We start from the raw sequence: 20936 nt of genomic DNA, 5'->3' as shown, positions 1-20936 counted from the left end.
TCTGAGTGGTAAACACTTCTTTAAAATTGTTCTAGCAAAAGTGTCACAAATTTGGTGTGTTTTTTTTTTTTTAATGACAGGGTTGAAATAATGCAAAGCTGTAATAATCCAATGAAGCATTCTGTTAACCTGCATCATCTGTAGGGTTTGATATGCCTGGTATTTGCATAGGACCTCAGTATACTAGTTGGCTGTAGAAGAAAACTATTTTCCAAAAAAGTTGAGAGGAAAGAAGCAATGGGGACACACATGTTTCTCTTGAACTTGTATTTAACTGTGTTGCTCTTAATGCTGCCAATTCCCAGTGGCCCAACCTATTTTGCTTTGAAACAAGCTATGGATAGCATCTAATCCTAATTAAAGTTTATTAAAAACTTCATACTAATACTAGACTAATTATAGGTAGCATAAAAGTCTCGCTGATTTTTCTTTAATCAAAGTATAGTCTTGTCTACAGCTATATTAAATTTAAGCTTGGATGACAAACCTCTTGGTATGTCAAAGCTCATTACTTAACAGCAAACATGTTTTTTGTGGGAAGGCTGTGTTTGTACTGGGAGCGTAGTTTCAATTTTATGTGAACTTAATTTGAGGGTTCATCTGTTTTGGTGATACACAGTACGGATTTTGTTTTTTCATAGAGTAGATGGGTGAGCGTAGATGGGACTGATTTAATGCACAGTACTAGTGCCTTGCCACTCTTATTAAATGTCATAATCACTTTTAATGACTGGAGAGACCAAGCTTGCTGAGCTTTCTTCCATGTTCTGTTGGGACTGTAGATTTTGAAATAATTCTTTAAATGGTTTTGCTTTGAGTTACCAGCGCATATCCTTCTGCCAGTTGTATTTGTTCTTGTTCTTTTAGTAAATGACTCATTCTCCTGGTTTGCTTTAGTTTCTGGACTTTCTCTTTTGTTCTTCTAAGAGCCTAGATAATGAATTGTAGCAGAACTTAATATGTTAAATGTCAAGAATACATTTCAAGAAAGTACTACTTTTGTAAAGAAAAAGCCTAACTGTTCCCAGAACAGCAATATTTTTGAACTGCTGATTAGACATGGAAAAAATTTGCATGTTAATTCCAGTTCTTTTGCAGCATATGGCCAATTTCTAGCTAGATATTTTTTACCATTGATTAGGAAGTTCAATTTCTATATTTAATGTGAAAAGGCTTTGACAGCATTCTGATTTTTACACATGCTTGCTTATTCTGGGTAGAATTTTAGTAACTTGCATAATTTCAGTAGCAGGAACACTGAAGCCGAGAAACCTAATTTTAAAATCCAAGAAGTAGGAGAATTGTTAATGTGGATGTCATAGCTTAAAAGTAGCTTGTGTTTGAGGGTCTAGACTGTAAAGATGGAATTAATAGTTCAGACAACCCACAGTATACGTGCTATAATTAATGGAAATTTCAGTATTAAAAAAATCCCACCTTCATAATACAAACAGTCTTCAACTGTAGTTTCTGGTATGTACTTTTTTTTATTGGTTTGCTTTACCAGATCTGGGCGAGAGTGTGTATAATTGTGTTGCCCTCTAGTGGTTGCAGCTCAGGTTTAAATAATAAAAAGAAAAGGCATTCTCATGCTTCAGGAAGGGATTCAATGATTCTTGCTTGCCAGTGATTAGGTGTGTTGTGTTTTTTACAGCAGCAATGCGTTCCCTGGTCTGTGGAATGGCATGCTACTTCCATGACAACTGAACGACACCAGGATTGTACAGAGAAAACATAATATGCTATTACATAATATGATAGCAGGGAATAGCACCCATAATTATTACGAGGGAAATAAAAAAAAAAATCTTGATGGATTTATTGTATAATTTTTTTTTCCTAATCTTATGAGATTAACTTTAGCATCTTATTGGTGTGCTGGTTGCAATGTTTGGGGATGTGCCTTTGGCTACTGCATGGGAAGAATATAGTGGCACTTGTAACCTTTTGATGAGGCTTTGGATTTGACTTTCAGGTGAGTGGATGTTTACAAAAAACGTATTCAAGTCCTTCAGGCCACCTACGTTAATTGGCTCTTTTCTGATTCTTGGTAGGCGGAATGATTTTTTTGCTTCATATTTTCTGCAGAACTGCCCCTTTTTTGTCTAGTTCAAAGCATCACAACTGAGTTAATGAGAAAAATCAGTTGATGACCCTTCATTCATGGGCGAACAATACACCAGCTTTCTATGTTGAGCGGGACAAGGTCCCTGAATTCGTAGCTGCATGGAAAAGCTTGGTAGTCAGAGGGACTAGTAATCTTTCTATAATTTTGCGTATGCTTTTCAGGATTGAATCTATCTGTACTTCTGTCATCTCTCCCTCTCTCTCTTCCTCTCGTCCCCCCTCCTTTTTTTAAATTAAATCAATTTGGAATAGAAAACTATCAAGCTTATCCTAACTGCTTTGTTTAAAAAAAAATAAAAGCAGGGGAGTGATGGAAATAACTTTTCTGATGATGATACTGAAGTACACAGAATGACTTGAGTGATTCAATATACATAGTATCAGTAACTTCACATCGCTGCTTTTAGGAGGTGAGCTGTGGAAAATTTCACTGTATGTTTCTAGCCATTAAAAATGCGTATCATCTTGGTAAGAAAAATGTTATATTGTGTTTTGTCAATTGGACAGTGTGACCTGAAATCTGCATGTAGATGGTTGGAGGAGTCTCTGGTTTTCGTACGTGGAAGGATCTGCCATTTGGAAAATGACTTGATGGCTGTTTAAAGAATTAAAACATCAATTTCCCTTTATAAGATTTATAATGGAGGATATTTCTTCTTAGACTGACAGTCTAGAACACTGGTGTTAGAAGGAGGTTCTTTTTGTACTTTGAAAAATGTTTTCCATCTTTTAGAGGGAAATATGACACATTTAGTAAAAAAAAAAATTGCAAGACTTGGTAATGTATTTCTGAGAGGTGTGGATGACTACTCTCAGGCTTTACAGCTGAAAGGGCGTGAGATTGCCAGCAGTACTTTGCAATTCCCTTGCCCCTGCTCCTTGTGCCCACTGGCAGATTGGTCATGGACCCTTGTCATGTGTTCTAAGTACTTTTTTTATTGACAAAGATATTCTAAAAGGCATTCAGGTTTGGGGTTTTTTTAGCTTGTCTGAAGAATAAAATTCATGGGCACAGTGCTATCAGTGTAATGTCCCTGATGACTTTGTGGAGATGATGGAAAATAGCTAGAAAAAAGACATCAAAATACTTTTGTCTATATGGAAAGCTATACTGGAGTAATTACCATGACAAGTTTTTGCCACATTAGCAAACCTTTTAATCTGTAAACCCAAGGTACCATATACGTGATTTTTGCCCTCGACTAAGATGGATATGAATCATGAGTCACTGTGTGTGAAATTGTAATTACCATATCCTTGAACATCTTATCTGCACTCTGCCCGTTCCTCTGTGTCTGCTGGGTTTGTTCTGATGTTCTGAACCGGTGAGAAGGCCGCAGCACCTTCCCCTCGTTCTGAAGCCAGTAGGACACAGCTAAAGAAATGGCTGACTAATATTCTCTAAGATCACCTATCATAAATCAGCTCATACAATCTCTCACATTGTTGGCAGACCCATCTCAGTATGTGGATGCATGCTATAGGTATTTCTTTCCTTAAGCTTAAAAAAACCTCCTCTTTTTTATTGTAAAATTGTTGATCTCAAAGGAACACTGGAATAATCTGCCTTTGTTCATGAATACCAGCATTCAATTACTGCTTGCTTTGAAAGTCTTGACTCAAGAATGAGTTGCAAATAAACACAGCCTCCTCCCAGACTATTTTTGCTCTCACTTTGTTGGAGGTATGGCTTGGCAATGCCTTGAGTACAAATATTAAACTCCCAATTGTCAAATTTCTCCTCTGTGCTGGAAAATGAATTTTCCACCTTCGGGTGGAGCCGCACCCTTCTCTGACGGTGTTTGGTTTCTAGTTAATTGCATTTGCTCTCTGTATGGAATGCTGAAGTTCAAAACACAGAATGAAAATAAATTAAATTTAGTATTTTTTTAAAAAAAGGTTTGGTTCTTACTTGATGCGGAGAAGTCTTCCGAAAAACATGGAGGAGCATATTGCTCTGGTGACCCCTTGTTTTCAGTATGAGGAAGTGTGCAGTGAACTCTCACTACGCTGTATTTTGGTAGTATTTGTGGTTTGGACTTGTTACAAAAATATCTAGTTTGACATGATTAAAATTAGTACAGTGTCATTTGTACTTAGGCAGTTCTTTTGAGTTAGGACTTGTACTTCTGCATCTTTATTGGCTGCACTGAATTTATATGACCATAACATCAAGCTTACCCTCAGTACGGTCATTTTAACTGCAGCTGAGAAATGTGCTGAACATTTTCCTTGTGACACCTGTCATCTGTTAATAAATAGTTCAGGAGCAGATGATGTCAGCAAGCAAGAAATCTTTGCTTTGTGCAAAGGAGAGATGAATTAACCAGACCTGCTGCAGACGTTTGTTTTAAAAAAATAATACTGTAGTCGCATTAGAAAAGTCCTTTCACATGGAATGTGTCCCTTGCTAAAAGGAGGGGAGACAACTTCTCCATAGATTTTTTCAGGGTATTTTTAGGGTTTTTATGTAGTGTTATTGTGACGATACCAAACCACTATTGCATTTGGAGCAGTTTGTGAAATCTGATGGTGGTTTTTTTCTGTATCCGAATGTGTGATCACTGGGAGTTTTCTCTGTCATAAAACAGCAGTAGTATGGAGTTAATGATAGTAGGTAAACACAGTACCTTATGTGGAAGGAGCAGAAATGAGAAAAGGTTGAAATAGTTTCAACAACTTCTCCCTTTATTCTCTACACAGTTGAAAAGTGAACACGTGAGAAGGGATTCTTCTTTGCGAGGAGTAGAGGAGCTTTGATGTAATGATTAACTAATTGGAGAAACTTAGCAGTGTGCAGCCGGATCGTTACACAGCTTTTCCCGTCCTGCACCTGCCTTGAAATGGCTGGGACCATGGTTGAGAGTGGGAGCTTCCTGATAGACTAACGAGCTGCCTCCTGCTTTTTGCTTTCATATACGTAGACCTCTTTTGGCTGTTCACCTGGTGGAGTACCTGGTAATTTTGGCTTCTATTGTGGTTTTTCTCCAGTTTGCTTGCAAATGAAAAATGTAGTTGTTTGCTGATAGAAGTTTAGTAATGCAAATTTCTTCAGGAAAATTTCCATTTTAGTTAATTTTTTGCTAATCACTTAGTGATCTCGTTAATTCAAAATTTTTGAGGAAGCTTAAACAGTGGATAGTGTTAGTGTTGGATTTTTCGTTCTAAATATTTACTGTGCCAGATCCTGATAGTATTTCAAGATTTCCTTTTTTTTAAACATTTGTTTTTCATTTGTCTTCTGCTTTTTCTGTCAATTCTGCATATTCTCCAATGCTTTCCCACTAAAACAATTTAGTGTTTATTTTAGTAGGTGTTGTAGATCTTTGGGTTTATTTTTTATTTATGCAAGGTTTTGGTAAGCTTAGTCTCTCAAAATTTAAAGACCAGGAGAGATTTATGCCTTACCTCTGGTCTTAAATTAGGGCAAAGCTATGTCCAAACATGACAAATCTCCCTTTTTATGTTGTACTTTTCATTGCTGTAGTCGGAGACAAGACCACAGTTTATTTTGACCTTGCACTTTATAAAGTTGGTCAAAGAACGTAACTGCCAAGTTTAACCACTCCTTCTTGATCATGAATTTAAGAATAAAAATCTCAGTTCTCTAAATATTCTTATCACTTTTCCCTAGTGCAGAATTTTAGTACAGGTGCTTTCACCACTTGGAGGTAAGAGTAAATTGCAATGATAAATTGCCAACCTTTAGGAACATACATTTGAAGAGAAATTGGAGTTATATATGGGAACCTGCTCTTTACAGAGCTCATAATTATTTTTTTAATCTGGATACATGAATCCTACAAACACAGTCTTTGGGACTTTGTACACTTCAAGATACTGTTTACTTTCGGTTTTGCAAATTTTGAGTATGTCATGTTGCTAAACTCATTAAATTTATTACAGTATCCAATAGTATTTAGCTTTCAGTCTAGTTTGGGAGGAAAGTATTCATGTAAGGGCATCAGGATTGATGAGTATTTCAGCAATATTTTGCACTTAGAAGTTATTATCTGAAGTGATTATCCTGAAGAAGCCTGGATTTCTGGGCAATGGCCTATTAAGGTGTTTTGTTTCTTTTCTTTATTTTAAGGCCATATTAAGTTGCAGTATATTTCCGTAATTGATTAATAGAGAGAACACCGTAACATTAAGAGAAACCTCAGAAAGTCACCTTGTCCGTAAGTTTTCCCCAGGGTAAATGTTTGATGTGGTGATAGAAGTTGATGTAAATTATACAAAGTAATCACTGGTATCACAGTGATACATAGCTATATAAATGTCTTGCGTAACAAGAGACGGAGCTTCCTTAATGAAATAGAGCAGAATAACTTATTTGCAACAAGTACAATATCCTTCCAGAAACCTGTTTTTTATCTAGATTTTACTGGTTTTATGAGTCCCTTACAATAGTCAGGTATTCAATATGGAGCAGGAAATTTTTTTCAAAACCTCTGTGTTGTGTAAGATATTGTCATCTATGGCAGCAGTAATACAAAATAAGCGTCTTCATTATATTGCTTTTGTATTCTAATGAGTCAATTTGAGCATCTTGGTACCATGTGTGAGTATTAATTTCTCAGGAATCTTTCCCTTGATTGCACTTTATTGTTAATATAATGTAGCTTAGCACTTAAAGCAGCAATATATCTTAAAAATCTCTCAGCATCTTCAGGATGAGAATTTTGCATAGAATGAAAATTCTACTTGAGAATTTTCATGTAGGCTGAAAATTCAAGTAATTGTTTGTTTTCCTCAAGAAAATTATGTATAATTAGTGCTGAGTTGGGGAATTTTTTTGTAGGAAACTTTTCTGCTTCGTCTATATTCAGAATGGAGTTGCATCTCCTTTTCTGAGGCTGTTAATGTCCTTAATCTATTTTATGATTTACTTACAGAAGGAAGTTTTGAAGCATGGCATATGTGAAGGGACAGACTTTGATTCAGCTGTGAAGAGAATAAATATAAAATTTTTCTAGTTGTCCTGAAACCATCCAGCATTTGTAGCAGAAGGCTGATTTTCAGGAATTCTTGTGAACTGTGAGGACAAAAGTTAAGTAAAAGAGGTATTCTAAAGAGTAATAATTAGTAACTATGGTGACAGATGTCTTACTGTAGCAAGTCAGTCAGCTATATATAAACCAAATTACTTGTTAATTAGAACTCTTCCTCTAGATCTCTTCTTTTTAAAAATAGCCTTTTGCATCAAAACTAGTGACATGGATGTGGAGAGAGATCTATTTTTGTATGGTGTTGTCACATTTTGTGGTAAAACATTTTGTCTTGGGTTTTTTTGGGAGTATCTTGTCATCCTGCTCCTTTTGACAGTGAATGCATTTCTGGATGATTTGAATAATCTACGGATAGATCAGCACTCATGAGTAACTTTTACCTTTTTGAACTACTTTATTCCACACCTGTTTACCACAGAAAACTTTATCCAGTAAAAGGAATGAATATTGTGTACTGTGCCTAGGATTGCTTCAGGTCACATCCTTCAGCATGAATCTTCTACGTGAATGTACTTATTACAGAATTCTGAAGAATGAGGTGTTACTGCGTAATTGAGGGTGGTCAGGACTTCTGTGACTGGGCATTTTACTGCATTTTGCGATTACAGAATGTGATTATTGGGAGGAGTTAACTTCACAACTGTCAAGTCAGGTTACAAATTGTTGTTTCTAGAAAATGGAGTTTGTGAGGTTAGTTGAATGCCAGAGGAGGGTGAGGGCAAATAGGTTAGCAAGGGGAACCATCCTTTCAGATAATATTTCTATTCATGTTGGTTGGTTCCAGGTGTGGTGGTTTGTTTTGTTTTTTTTTTTAAACACAAAAAGAAGACAGGACTTGGGCACCTTTTGTGCAAAGTTTTGGATGAGTGCACAATCATAGAGTAAAAACACTGTTTTCAGTATAAGCTGTTACTTAATGTTGGCATTCTATGATGATCATCTCGTATGAAAGAATTTTTTCCATATAAATTACTATCACCATAATACTACTGTATTTTTTCCAGAAGTTTTGTTGTTTTAGGTGTTTGGAGTGTTGATAGTTCCTTTTAGAGCTGAAGTAAAAAAAAGAAATCTGGAAGTGGGTTAGTGATGTTTGTACAGTTCTGTACCCCTCATTGGGATGTTGGGGGTTCCAGGAACTGTAGTGCAGCTTGTTTACCTGTATTTTATGAAAGCAAAGGTGGTGCAGGTCATCATGGTTTTCTTAATTTACTCCAACTTCAGCAGCTGTCTCCTAATACAGAGATCTCCAAATTCTGGTTGTGAAATGTACTTTAAGGTCTTAAGATTCTGACATATAGCAATTGACAGAAATCAGATGGTTGACATTATAAATACAGCCTGCTGTCTGCTGTTCTCTTCTTGGATGCTGCTGTTGCTGCTGGAGGTGTGAGTATATGGCTTAGGAACAAGCTTCTAAAGTGTGCTCATTTTAGCCCAGGTCATTGTTATAAACCAACCAAATTAAGCAAACTGAAAATGGTAGAAATTTTGAAACCACACTGAGTTGTTCAGCTGTCCCTGACATCGAACCAACTTTGCTGCTTTCTGTGATGGGTAAGGAGCAGATAACTAGGATGGTGGTGGGTTCAGCTGGCTCATTTCTTTTGTCCATTACCACATACAAGTTGAAGGCCTCAGTCTTGAATGGTATAGTGGTTGGGATGTATGGGACTATGGTTTGAAGTTGAGGGCAACAGTGCATAATTAGAGCAAACTTTTGGAGATAAGCAGTAGAGATCTTCATCCTCATTCTTTTCTATATATCCACAATCTTTAAGTTGTGGCCATGGGTTTTTGCTTTTCTTATAAACTAGAGAACTTCTATTGTGATACAGTTTGAGGTCCTAAACTTAAAACTTTAGCCATCTTCTGCCAATCTCTTTAATATGAATTACTTTGAAAAATGCAACAGTACAGCTCGAGAATTTTATTTGATAATAAATAGCCCAAACCATTTAAATAGAATGCTTTTCAGCTCTGCATAGCTTGTTCTAAAACTAAATAATTAGTCTTTTTAGTAGCCTTTCTGTTAATAATGACCACTTCCTAATACAATTTTAAAATCCTTTTAAAGTAAATGTCTGACATCCTGTTTCTGAATTTTCCTGATGTAAAGTAGATTATGTGGATAACTGCAAATACTGAAGAATAGTATAGAGCTATTGACTAATAGTAACCTTGAGTCCTGAGCTTTTCACCTTCAGACCAGTGAGTTCAGTTACAACTACTAGCAAATGTGGGGTTTGAATAGTGGTTTAGAAAGTAAATGCTTTTGCCTAATGGGCACAACAGGTAGAAGATGGTATTAACTCTGCAAACATGCTGTCATGTTTTTCTTTTTTTGGGAATGCTTTTAATATGCCATAATTTAAAATTCTGATAGGTGTAAGTGTATCTGTAGACCTCACTAGTTAAAATAAGTGTTGCAATGTAGTATGTCAAAAGAGAGGTCTGTGCTGAAATGTTTGCAGGTACAACACACCTGGAAATGTTTGCTCTGTTTTGTTGAGGAAGGTGACATTTTGCTACTGAGAAACACACTAGAGCAACTCAAGGTCGTAGGCAAATGTATGTTTTGTGCACAGTTTAAGCTGTTGGTGCCTCTCGGTGTTTGGCATTGCCAGTCTACCTAAGGTGGTTCCTCCTCCTCCCCACAAATCCTTGACGTGGCAATTTGAGTGGCCGTCAAGGAATGGTTACATCTTCCAGCAAGTACTTGTGATGCCGTCCTGTATTCCAGCACTCAGGATGGAGGTTTAGGTATTACCAGGCTCTTGGGTTTGATTCCCAGTACACAAGCTCGAAGACTACACAGAATTGTGCAGTCTTCGGATGAGACAATAAGAGCAGCGGTTCAGCAGGAAAGTATTGAGATAGAACTTGAAAGATTGTGGATTGCAGCAGGAGGAGATAAGGATAAAATTACATCTATATGGGACCCAAAAGGCGGTTATGGTGATATTAGAGGAGTTAAGCGGTGAGGAACCAATCTTGGAATGGGAGATGCCCGCTCCAAAAGTCATCTTTCTGAGACCTTGTAACTGGCAAAGACAGGAATTTGTGAGCTGGACCAAGTTGGTATCCCAGGGCTGTGGAATTTCCAACTTTGAGAAGGATAAAATCAGTAACAACTGGCTGGAATTTTATAGAGGCCTTCCCCACAGAAAGCTCATCACGGTGTTACAGCTGAGAGGAGCTACCTAAGGTGGTTCCTCCTCCTCCCTGTGAATCCAGCCCATCTTCCTTTCCCCATCATAGCCCCTCTGTCCTTTTCAGGCAAAGTCTGCTGAGTTAGCTCAGCCAAAAGTTAAGCTGAATGACCGGGCCTGTAGTGAACTTCAAAGCACTTGAACTATCAGGACATGGGAAGCAGCAGAGGGATTAATACTTTACAGCACTTCAAAGACATCCAGAAAAGGCTGAACTCTGTTTATACCCAGATGCAGTTATGCTGGCATGAAACTGCTTTTATTGCCACAGTTTATTTTGCTTGACAACAGGTATGAGCAACCAGTAGGGCTGTCCTGGCAGTACAGTCAACAAAACTTCAAGGTGTAAACAGACACGGAACAACTTGGTCAGCAGAAGTGCACATTCACTGCTGTCCTCTCCCTCCTGCTCCTTGGAGCTACTGGCAGGTTTGGAAGGATAGCACTGAATTCCTGGTTGAGGATTTTAACCTTTTTCATGAGAGCAGCTGGATTTAGATTAAGCTTACATCTTCAGTTGAAAATTTAGGGTGAATATTTTTTGTCTAGTGCTATGTCAATGAAGGTTCACTTTTTTCTTTTTTCTTATTTACTGCATAGAGAAAGTGGTTAAGTTTATTTTCCAAAGAAGTTACTGAAAACGACTAGCAGGTTGTGCTCTGTGGGGACCTTCAATACTTATGGTCCCTGAATAGCTGTCTGCCACTCCTTCGGCTTGTTGAATCTGACTGGAAAATCCCTTCACAGCTGGTCACTTTTAGTTTCACAGCCTGTGCCTGCCTCAGGTAGCTAGAATCATTTTAAAAAGGAGATTTGCTAAGAACTCAAAAGTTAGTGCTCTGGTTTTGTTTCTAAGCTGAAGGAGCTGGTGTTTAGCAAGCAAAGAGCTATTAGATCCATGTGTTTAAGAAATAGAAGACTAAATAGAAAAGCAATTTTGCTTGATGTACCCCACCCTGTGAATTATGCTTGCTTATGGAGACAAATACTTCTACTTCCTTGATAGGTGGGTGGAGTTAGGCAAGTGAGAGGAAAGGAATTTAGGATGTGTCTAAGCAGACCAGAATGAGGAACTCAATCAATTGGATCTGGAGATAATTGAGCATTTGAACTTCTCTATCTTACAGCCAAAGGAGCGACCTGGAATTCAGTGTGCTTTGCACAGTGTACTCTGCTAGCAGAAGTGCTACTCCCAAAATGAGAAAATACTCAGTGTTAACTGAGTGAAGGAAGATAAAACGATCTTTTAATTGTATGGGAGAAAAAGCGTTCTGGCTGCAGTGTGATCAGTGTTGGCCGTATTGGTTTGACCCCATTATGTATTGTTTTAAAATCTGTGCACAATTCAGATTGTGCAAAGCCAATATACTTCGCCTCCTAGTAGAATATTCAGCGCGAAACAAGTAAATACAGTTGTACTACTCAGTCCAATTTTGGACTGAAGTATTACTCTAGGGAAAATTTTCCAATTTTTAGATAGATCCTCATTTACTTGCTGCATTTGAGTATTAGCTTTAGTACTCGGGAGGTGCATTTGTAATGCCAGCATTAATTGTTTAATGATTGATCATTTAGTTTGTAGCATGAGTAGGGGAAGAATCTGTCATCTTAACTGCAGCATTTTACGGCTTAACTGCTCTAGCTGACAGCCTTGCTGCTCCTTTGTGGTAGTAAACATGGCAAAAATGAAGTTGTTATCTCCTTAGTGGCTATAGTTCAGAATTTGACAAATTAATTTAAATCTTTCTGGTTTAAACTAATGCCTCAAAGCCTGTATAACAGGGATGTGAAGCACATGGGAGTTGTGTATACTTCTTTCACACAGAAAGTAAGAGATGAGGAAAAGAATGGTAAACTAGGAGGTCCTGAAATTGGCATTCTCTTTTACATTAGTTGTTTAGGCAGTGAAAATACATGGAATGAATAAAATATGTTAATGATTGACTTTCTGTAAAAGAGGCAATGGCCTACATTTTTTACTTAATTTTTTACTTAATTATTAATTCAGCTATGGAATAAGGCTGAAATATGTTTAAATATATGCTGTGGTCTATGTCTGCATTTTTAGATGTAGAATTTGTTCCTCTTCATGGAGTGAATCTCGCATCTCTGCAGACAAACTGTCTCAGTTCTCCAGTGATTTTCCTTGCTGTAATTCTCAGCGTAATTGTCCTGAACTGCAGTTTCAAGCTGGGTTAGATGGAGTAGCAGTAATGTGCTCTTAAAATGGAAAAGGACGGCTATACATAGTGTTAGCAAATGGTACGTGAGTCTTTCTTGATCGCCATTCTTGATTTACTGCCTTACTGCAGTACTGGTACAGTTCTACCCTAGAAGAGATTTGAGGTTCTTTTGTTCATTGTATTGTACTTGAGGTAGTTAAGGCATAAGAGTTTTTGAAAAAACACTATTTAAACAGTCAAGAACTCATTCACAGCGAGCTTACTCTTTAAACATTGATCCCCCCCCCCCCCCCCCCGCTGTTGTCCTGTATGTGGAGCACTTTCTATCTTTACCTTGTAATGAACAGAAAGATCTCTGATATCTTTGGCTTTTGAGTGTGTGATTATTATGCGCTGCTGATATTTTGAGATTTTAATTGTGTTCTGAGAAGCTAAAATGTTAAAGTAGCAAGTTAATTAAAAGTTCATTTTCGATGCTGCATTTGGCTACATTTTAGGCTCATTCTAGAACTTCATGTTGAATTTTTAGTTTGAGCCTCAGTGAAATAATGCCGTATATTGAGAGATGCTGTATATCGTCAAAATGAAGATGAAAAAAGCAGTGCTAAAAGCAAGTCTCATAGTAAGATATTAAAACAAAAGCTTGTCAGTTGTTTGTTCTACCCTTGTGTTGTACTGTAAAATTAAATCCAGGTAATTAAATCACTGAAAAAGTGTGCTGCTTTCTTTTCAAGATTTTCTGTGCATGTCTGAGCCCATCCTTTGCCTTCTCTGAGATCCTTCAGAAGTGTCTTGTCCTATACCAGAACTGCACGTGGCTTGGGAAACAAAATACTTCATGACTTTCTCACTTGTCAGGCTAAGTAAGGAGTTATCTTCAGCCTACCTCTTGGAAGATGTTAGAATAGTAATCATTAAGCAGAATGTTTGTTGTTGTTGTTACTTGTTTTTATTTCTTTTAAGAAAACAGTCTCCCTACTTTTCATAGGTAAAATCTGTCTTTCTGGAGCACAGCAATTTTATAACTTCCTAATATCAGCTAGGATTCATATATTGTATGTGCATGAGTTTAATGTATTATAATCTGGGATCTCTGCGGAAGAATTTTTCTATTTCATTAATCAGGAAATATTAGGAATTTGTTATGGGGGAAAAATTGTAGTGCTATCTGACTGCATGAAAGTGAAATGTAGACTATGATTTAGCAAGTTGTGGTACTCTTCTGAGTTATTGACCTAGAAAGCAATGGAACTTAAATGGAATGAGATTTTTATACACCACAGGTCAAAGCAGAGGCAGTTCTTTTGTTCAGTTTGCAAAACTGAATATTAACTTGAAATATGATAAATACTAAATTTGTAAAATTAATACATAATTCCTTGTAAAACATGGAAACAAATCTGTAATTTTTTGAAGCTTCCTTGATGCAGTTTCTAAAGAAGATGGACTGTACTGGAGAGGATTGAGTGTACTGATGAACTGCAAGTTTGACTTGAGAATAATGTCTCCATAAATTTTGTGGAAGCAGCATGGTAGGATGTCTGCAGTTAACTGAGTTTGTTAATGGGGTATAAATGAGTGAGGATGCAAACTATCATGAGAACATAAATTACTAAGGAGGAAATGTGGGCTGGGATTTCTTTTTCTATCTGAGAAGGTGTTACGATACTGGAGAGCAAGTTTCTTAAATAGTTGTATGTTACCTTGTATTTTAAGAAAGAGGGAAAACTACCACTCAAACCATATATATATATATATATAGTTGTGATCTGAATTTAGGATGTGATAATTCTTTAACAGTCCTCAAAAGCTGAGGTGTTTTGAATGTTCATGAGCCATCCTCTCTGCTCGAAATTGGACTAGTTGTTAATACAAGGCACAACAGGGCTGGGACTTGAGTTTGATCTGAAGGGAAGTGTGAATTATGAAAGCAAGTGTAATTAGGTCAGTATATGCTGCCCCTTTTTCTGGCAGTACTGGCTTAAGCACCTCCTCATATAACTTGCATCAGCTCTCAGAACTGGTTTGCCATGACTAAACAAATGCTTGAGCCAGTACAACTAAAGAGGTGGTGGTGCAACTCAGCAGTGAGCATCGGGAAGGGAAAGATTTATAATTACTCTTTAAGCTGGCACTGCTGCTGAAGTTTGTTGGTTTGTGCTGGAAAGCAGGAGAAGAACAAATGGTGCTGGTTTCACAGAAGGCACTGTACTATGTAGCTGTTGTGTAAAAGGCATTGTTTTGGGAATTGGAGAACCCACCAAGGATACTGCGTACTTGCTAGTATATTAAATACCAGTATACTGCCATATATACTAGTTATTGCAGACATGTGTTTGTTTCAGGGCTTGTGCTTGATTTTGTTTTCTAAAGATAACTTTTAGTAACGATACAAGAGTGATGAAGGGATAGACCTTTAAGATAATTTGAACTGGTGGAAACTAGTATGGAAACAACATTTTAATTTGTTACGTGAAAGGGACCAGTGCTGTGGGTTGCTGAGCAATTGCTACATTAAAGACGACTGAATCCTTTTTGCTAAGTCTTGAGGTCAGTGCATTTCTACTTAGACATCAGCTTATTAACGTGTTGCCGATTTTACTTCTTTCTTTACTAGATAGAGGAAGAGGAGAATATTTTAATCCTGTTTGTAAAGACTTCAAGAGCGTCACTTTCCTAAAACTTACATAATGAAATTCAGTAGCATACAGTTAAATGGACATCAATTTAATAATATTAAATTAATGTGTATTTTCTATGGCCATTAGTTTGCAGATTTTTTTCTTTTTGCAGTTTGAATTTTGAGAGTCTGCTGGTATTTTGGAAGGTTTATGTTGCTGATGCTCTGTTGCACTTCCTTTCCTGTGGTCACTCTCTTGTATTTCCCTGTGCTATCTCATCTGTGCCCCATCTGCAGATTCTGCAGAAGTGTATTTACAAGGGGCAGTGATTAATCAAAAATTTGGAGGGGTAAAAGGCAGATATGCAGAGGAAAGAAAAGGGGGGAGAAAAACAAATAAGCACAAGCATGTTTCTTTCTCCTTGCTTGTGACTCACTTTCTCGTAACAGAAGGATTTTCAAACGGTGCAGAAGGCTAACTGAAAACAAACAGGAAGTAAAAAAATAATCATCTCTGCACTGAACCATGAGAGGGTTCAGTACTTTCGGATTAGTAAATTAACAAGCTAATTAATTTGATTGGCTTTTAAACTTATAGCTGTTATAAAACCTATATTATATACTATTATTATAGAGTATTTCATAATACATAGTGTATTATTTAGAGTAGGGTGGGTCTGATTGTTAATTCAGTGAATGCAGCCATAATGTCTTGATCTATCCATAATTTGTGTTTACCCTTCATCTTGATGAACATAGGAGTATTTGATTATTATTTTCTTTTTCTTCAATTTAAGATCAAAGGCATATCTGTTAGAAAAAAGTCTTTCATGTGCTGCTTTTCATTCTGTCATTACGTACACCTAGCTGAGCTTTCCTGTGCTGGCATTCCCCTTTATTACTGTATTGAGTCCCATCTTCTGGACCCAGTGGCACTTAAGCTCTCAGGTTAGGGGCACTGCTTTGTGCTACTCAGGACGAGCACATAAGGTACACATGCTTGGTGGCATTTTCAATACAAGATCTGAAGAGCCCTAGTGCTGGTCTCTCGCTCCATTTTAAACCCACCTTTTCCCTCGACACTATTGCTTTGAGTTACAGATCAGGTTTTTTGAGAAGTGTGATAATAGAGGCAAATAAAGGCATGGAAAAGTTTGCATGGAATCCTGAAAAAAATCATCAATTGCTTTTATAGGAAAAACATGGGAATACGTTCATTTCTCTGAAGGCAACATCTCTCCCCCAGCCTTATGCTTGCTTTGGGACTTGATGAGATTCCTTATGGGTGCAGGAAGGCAGGGATTTCTACCATCCCATCAGGTTCCTGTAATAACTACTGTCATCTTGAACTACTGAAAGTGACTCATTTCAGTAGTTACACCTGCCTGGTTAGTAACATTCCAGTCCCCTCTTTCATGCCATCTGCTGATCAGGCCTCAGCCAGTGACTCTGGTCTTCTGCCAGGTGACTCACTTGTAACCTCTTCTCAGATGCAGCAGTTTTGACTAGGAGTCTTGTGTCATAAGCAGTTTCATATTCAATAAGTTGCTATTAAAATTTAATTAACTCTACAAATAGATATTTACAAAGGTACTTGATGATGCAGCAATCTCGAGATTAACTTAATGCTGTGAACTAGTATCGCTGAGAGGTAAAAGCATCCTAATTTTTTTTTCCTTAGTTTCGCCACGCTTTTATATTACAATTCCTGAACTCTGTCTTCTGCCAAAGCTTTTCCTTGTGCCCTCAGTGCTAGTCTTCCCTACAGCGTGTTTCTGTCATGGAACACTGGTACCTTAAATGCGTGAGCAGTCAGAATTTCTGTGTGTTGACCAAGATAAATATAAATTCTTACACGTATGGCAAAAGGTGTTGTTGCTAACAATGTCTGATCCTTTCCATGCAGGCAGTAGGTTAAGTACAGTTTGTAGCAATTATTTGCATAGTCTATGTGCTAGAATTCAGTCATATGTTAAACAACTAAAAATCAAATACAAATATTTCTTGATAATGTGAAGGTGTTGCATCCTGAGGAGGGTGTTTTGAGTTTGATACATTTGTCCTCTTCTACATTGGGAGGTCAAGCTGTATTTTATAGCAAGTAAAATTTTACTGGAGCTTATGTTTCATCATACTTGTTTGTTTTTTTCCAGATACTTTACTATTCTTTTTGTTTGTTTTTACAGTTCTATCTTCAAGACACTAAAAGTAGTAATGGTACCTTTATTAATAGTCAGAGACTGAGTAGAGGATCTGAGGAAAGCCCACCATGTGAAATTATGTCAGGTGACATCATCCAGTTTGGTGTAGATGTGACGGAGAACACGCGGAAAGGTAAGGGTATGGATCATTTCTTGTTTTTTTTTCCAAGTATATTTATTTAGAACAACGTACTACAATCCATTCTTTAAGAGTAAACGATATTCCTGTTGTAAGAAAATAGGTGGGGTTTTTTTGTTACCTCTTCCCTCCTTTGTGCTGACAGTGAGTCCCGTGGCCACGTGATAAACTGGATCAAGAAACTGATCTGCTGAAAACACTGACTCTATCCAGCCCCTTCCCTGCCACCAACTAGATTTTAACTGGGTTGCTTCCACAGCCCACCTTCTTCTGTGGCTGTATGGGTGCTAGCGTGTGCAGTGGAAATGCAGATCCAGAAAAGGAGGCTCAGCTGGGACCACATGTTTAGCTATTGCCTCTCTTAAATTGACTGGCAGCAATTTTGAAAGTGCAGCATGGGCATGTGTGCATAGCGCTATGTGGGGTTTTTTGTGGGTTTTTTAATTTTGTTTTTGTAACTACCTTTCTGTCAACCCTATGAACCCTACAGAAGTAGAAAACTGCATTTCTTGATAAAGTACTCAGCATAAGTTTGAAACAAGCTAATTTAATTCTTGTCAAGATACCTACTTTTTCTTTCTGTGACTGCTACTGGTTTTGGTTTCTGCAGGTACTTTAAAATGAGGATAGAAAAACGTTGCTAGCTGAAAAATGAGGTGACAGGATTTTAGTTTGATTTGGTTTTCTTGCTGTCCTCTTCCCCGTCCTCTTCCCAATATGCAAGCTCAAGAGATCTTGTGTTATGGTAATAGTTATATATCTGTGTTAATAAAAATGCAGCCTCTGTCTCTCTTCTTTTGCATTTATGTACAGTGTTTCGGGAGTAATTTCTTTCTCTTTCTGAAGACTGGTCTTTATGTGAATTATTAGATTGTAATCAATATGGTCAAGACTTTAAAAAGTTACCTAACAGGTCTGTTACTTTCAGTAAGCATCAAAGTTCTGGCTGTGTTCTGAAGGACCCTAATCCAGTAACACACAGATTTGGCAATAAAATGGCAGAACTGCCATCGCTGCTCTTCCACTTCACTCCTTTTCTGAACAAGACCTTCACAGAGCTTATCCTTAAAGTGGGGTATATTAGGAAAGAATGAAATTAAAGAATCATATTAAATGTAAATGATGATGGTAAAGTTCTTTAAAAAAAAAAAAAAACAAACCACAAGTGAAAACCCCCAAACCATCCCCCCCCCAACCAAATCAGAACAACCCCCCTAAAACCCAGCAAACCAACCCATAGTACAACAGTAGAATTTTTAAAAGGCATTAAGTGAACAAAACAAAAATATGAAGCCTGCTCCATCTGTTACTCATGAATTCTATCCATCTTTAGCCAGGTAGGTTATAGTTCTCCAAGTCTGAAGTATCAGAGGGAGGTTAAGAATACATCTTTAAAGAAAACATTGTTAAGCAATGGAGGTGGTTAAGTATTTTGTCCTGGCGAGCTTCTGGAGCTATATTATTTTTGAGCGATTCGTGGTAGTGAAGGTCACATTACATTGTTTCACTTTCCTCAAAAATGATGTCGTGAAGATTTAACTCCCAGATGTCTAGTTGGAATTGTCTGGGAGTTACTTAAAATGTTATTTAATGTGAAGTGATTGCAAATATTTATGAATACTAGCAGTATACATGGAATAAATCGAAGGAATACATTGAATCTAATGAACCTGGAACTATTTATTTGATGAGATGCTGTCCTTGCTAAAAGAAGCTGAATTTCTTCATGTGTATTTAGACCTAAAATAATTTTTATTTTAAGATTTAGTTGGAAGAAAAATTGGAGTTCACTTGTTCTTATCAGCAATTATTTGCAATTAGTTCATGTGAAAGTCTGTGGAAAGTTCATCGTAAGCAAATTCTTGCCCGTAGTAGTTCTTCCCAATGGTTTTATGTTAGTTTTACAAAACATGATCCCAGCGACCTGGCATTTGTGTGATCAGGTTGCGCAGCCTTCGTTTTCCTCTTCTCTAGCTTTGAACGTATGAACTGTGCTCGTGTTACTCACGAATGTGTTGAGCTAGCTGATGAGGAAGAGTATACAAGTTTGCTCTCCTCCTTCTTCATGCTCCCCCAAGCAAAGAATGAAGATTGTATCATCCCACTGGGGCATGAAGCAGCTGCCCCACAGTTAAAGTGTTTACCCATGAATGCAGTTGGAATGCGTATAAACACTATTTTTTTCACCAGTTCATTTCAGTAATCTTAGATGTTACTGTTAACCTAATCTAGTAATGAAACAGACGTGCAAGTAGTTTTATACTAGTGATTCCCTTTAAAACCCTTTTGCATCCTGGTATTTACATAACGCCTTACTTGCACAAGACATTTCAGCATGTTGCTGTGTGTAATTACAAGGTAATGACAGGATAGGCAGAGTTTACTTGCCTATGTAAATTCTGAATTGGGTAAATATTGCTAGAATACATTTCTTTTTATTGTATTGTTCAGGCTGTGTTTTAGTAAGTCATTTCGTTGCAAACATGATCTTGTTTTGGTTCATTAAAATAGTGGCACGTTCAGTATGTGATTTTTCAGGACATCTTAGATGAGCAGCGATTCCTCTGCTTTCTGCTGCTGAGCTGAAGTCATTCACAGGCCCGAGAGAAGAAACGTTTCCAACCCTCCCGCTTCCTTATTTGTCCACTTGTTATATTCCTAACGAGCACACAGGCCTGCTCATTTCCCTCTCCTCAACACAGTACTTATCTATTGATCATCTGACCGTGCTTTTCTCTCTGTTAGTCTGGTTTATAACCTTTGAGCACTTCCTGAATTTCCCAGCCAGTGCCAGAGCGTTCCAAGAGTTAACTGGTGGTGACTTCCCTGCATGGGAAGGAGCAGCAGGCTTTCAAGTAGGGTCAAATAATACCGGATGATTTTGTTCAAATACAGTTTATGCACTTTTTTCTAGTCAAGTTTGGACTCTTTAATACATCTTTTCTCTCACATGGCGTTCGAAAAAGCCTGTGCAGAGCAGATGAGGAAACCCAGCGCGCGCTGCTTGTCAAATAGATAGAGCCCTCGTGGGGAATGAGAGGCAGCTCCTTGGCGCTGCTTCGATTATTGCCAGGGCTGCTGTTACCACATTAACATGTGAAGATAAAAACGAGAGCATCGTTTGCAAATTGTCTCTGTGAAGCAGAAAATGTTGAGACCAACAGCAATCATTTCTTTATTCCCGTTTTTGTGCTCCTTTGCAGCATAACCCCCCATCGGGGTTCGGCGCAGAGCTCTCGGTGGTTTTTTGGAGTCGTGCGGTGACGCGTGTGACAGTTAGGCGTTTCAGAACGACGCAGCAAGCTTGGGACTAAAGTTTCGCAGCGCAAGCGTAGCAGGAATAGGTTTTTTACGTGCCCTGCGGCTAGCTGCGGGCAAGGCCGCTGGCAAGCGGGGGGCCGGCGCTCGGGGCCCCTTGCCGGGCGCGCCGCCGCGGCCCCTC

The 20936-nt window shown here is 37.8% G+C and overlaps 1 protein-coding gene across 32 annotated transcripts in view; it reads left to right on the top strand.

Moving 5' to 3' along the window:
• Positions 1-20936, top strand: part of SLMAP (sarcolemma associated protein) — an 89507-nt gene that overhangs the window by 18982 nt on the left and 49589 nt on the right. For 20 of the 32 annotated variants that reach the window (XM_072876340.1, XM_072876346.1, XM_072876347.1 and 17 more), the window contains exon 3: positions 17341-17488. In XM_072876340.1, coding sequence (XP_072732441.1) covers positions 17341-17488 — 148 coding nt within the window. Of the gene's footprint in view, positions 1-17340; positions 17495-20936 lie in introns of all 32 variants that reach the window. The other 12 variants (XM_072876338.1, XM_072876318.1, XM_072876323.1 and 9 more) reach the window with 1 other exon arrangement.

This window comes from Ciconia boyciana, chromosome 11, assembly GCF_034638445.1.
Source record: "Ciconia boyciana chromosome 11, ASM3463844v1, whole genome shotgun sequence".
Classification (NCBI taxonomy): Eukaryota; Metazoa; Chordata; class Aves; order Ciconiiformes; family Ciconiidae; genus Ciconia; species Ciconia boyciana.
The sequence above is the reverse complement of the archived record's forward strand: the minus strand, read 5'-3'. Positions and strand labels throughout refer to the sequence as shown.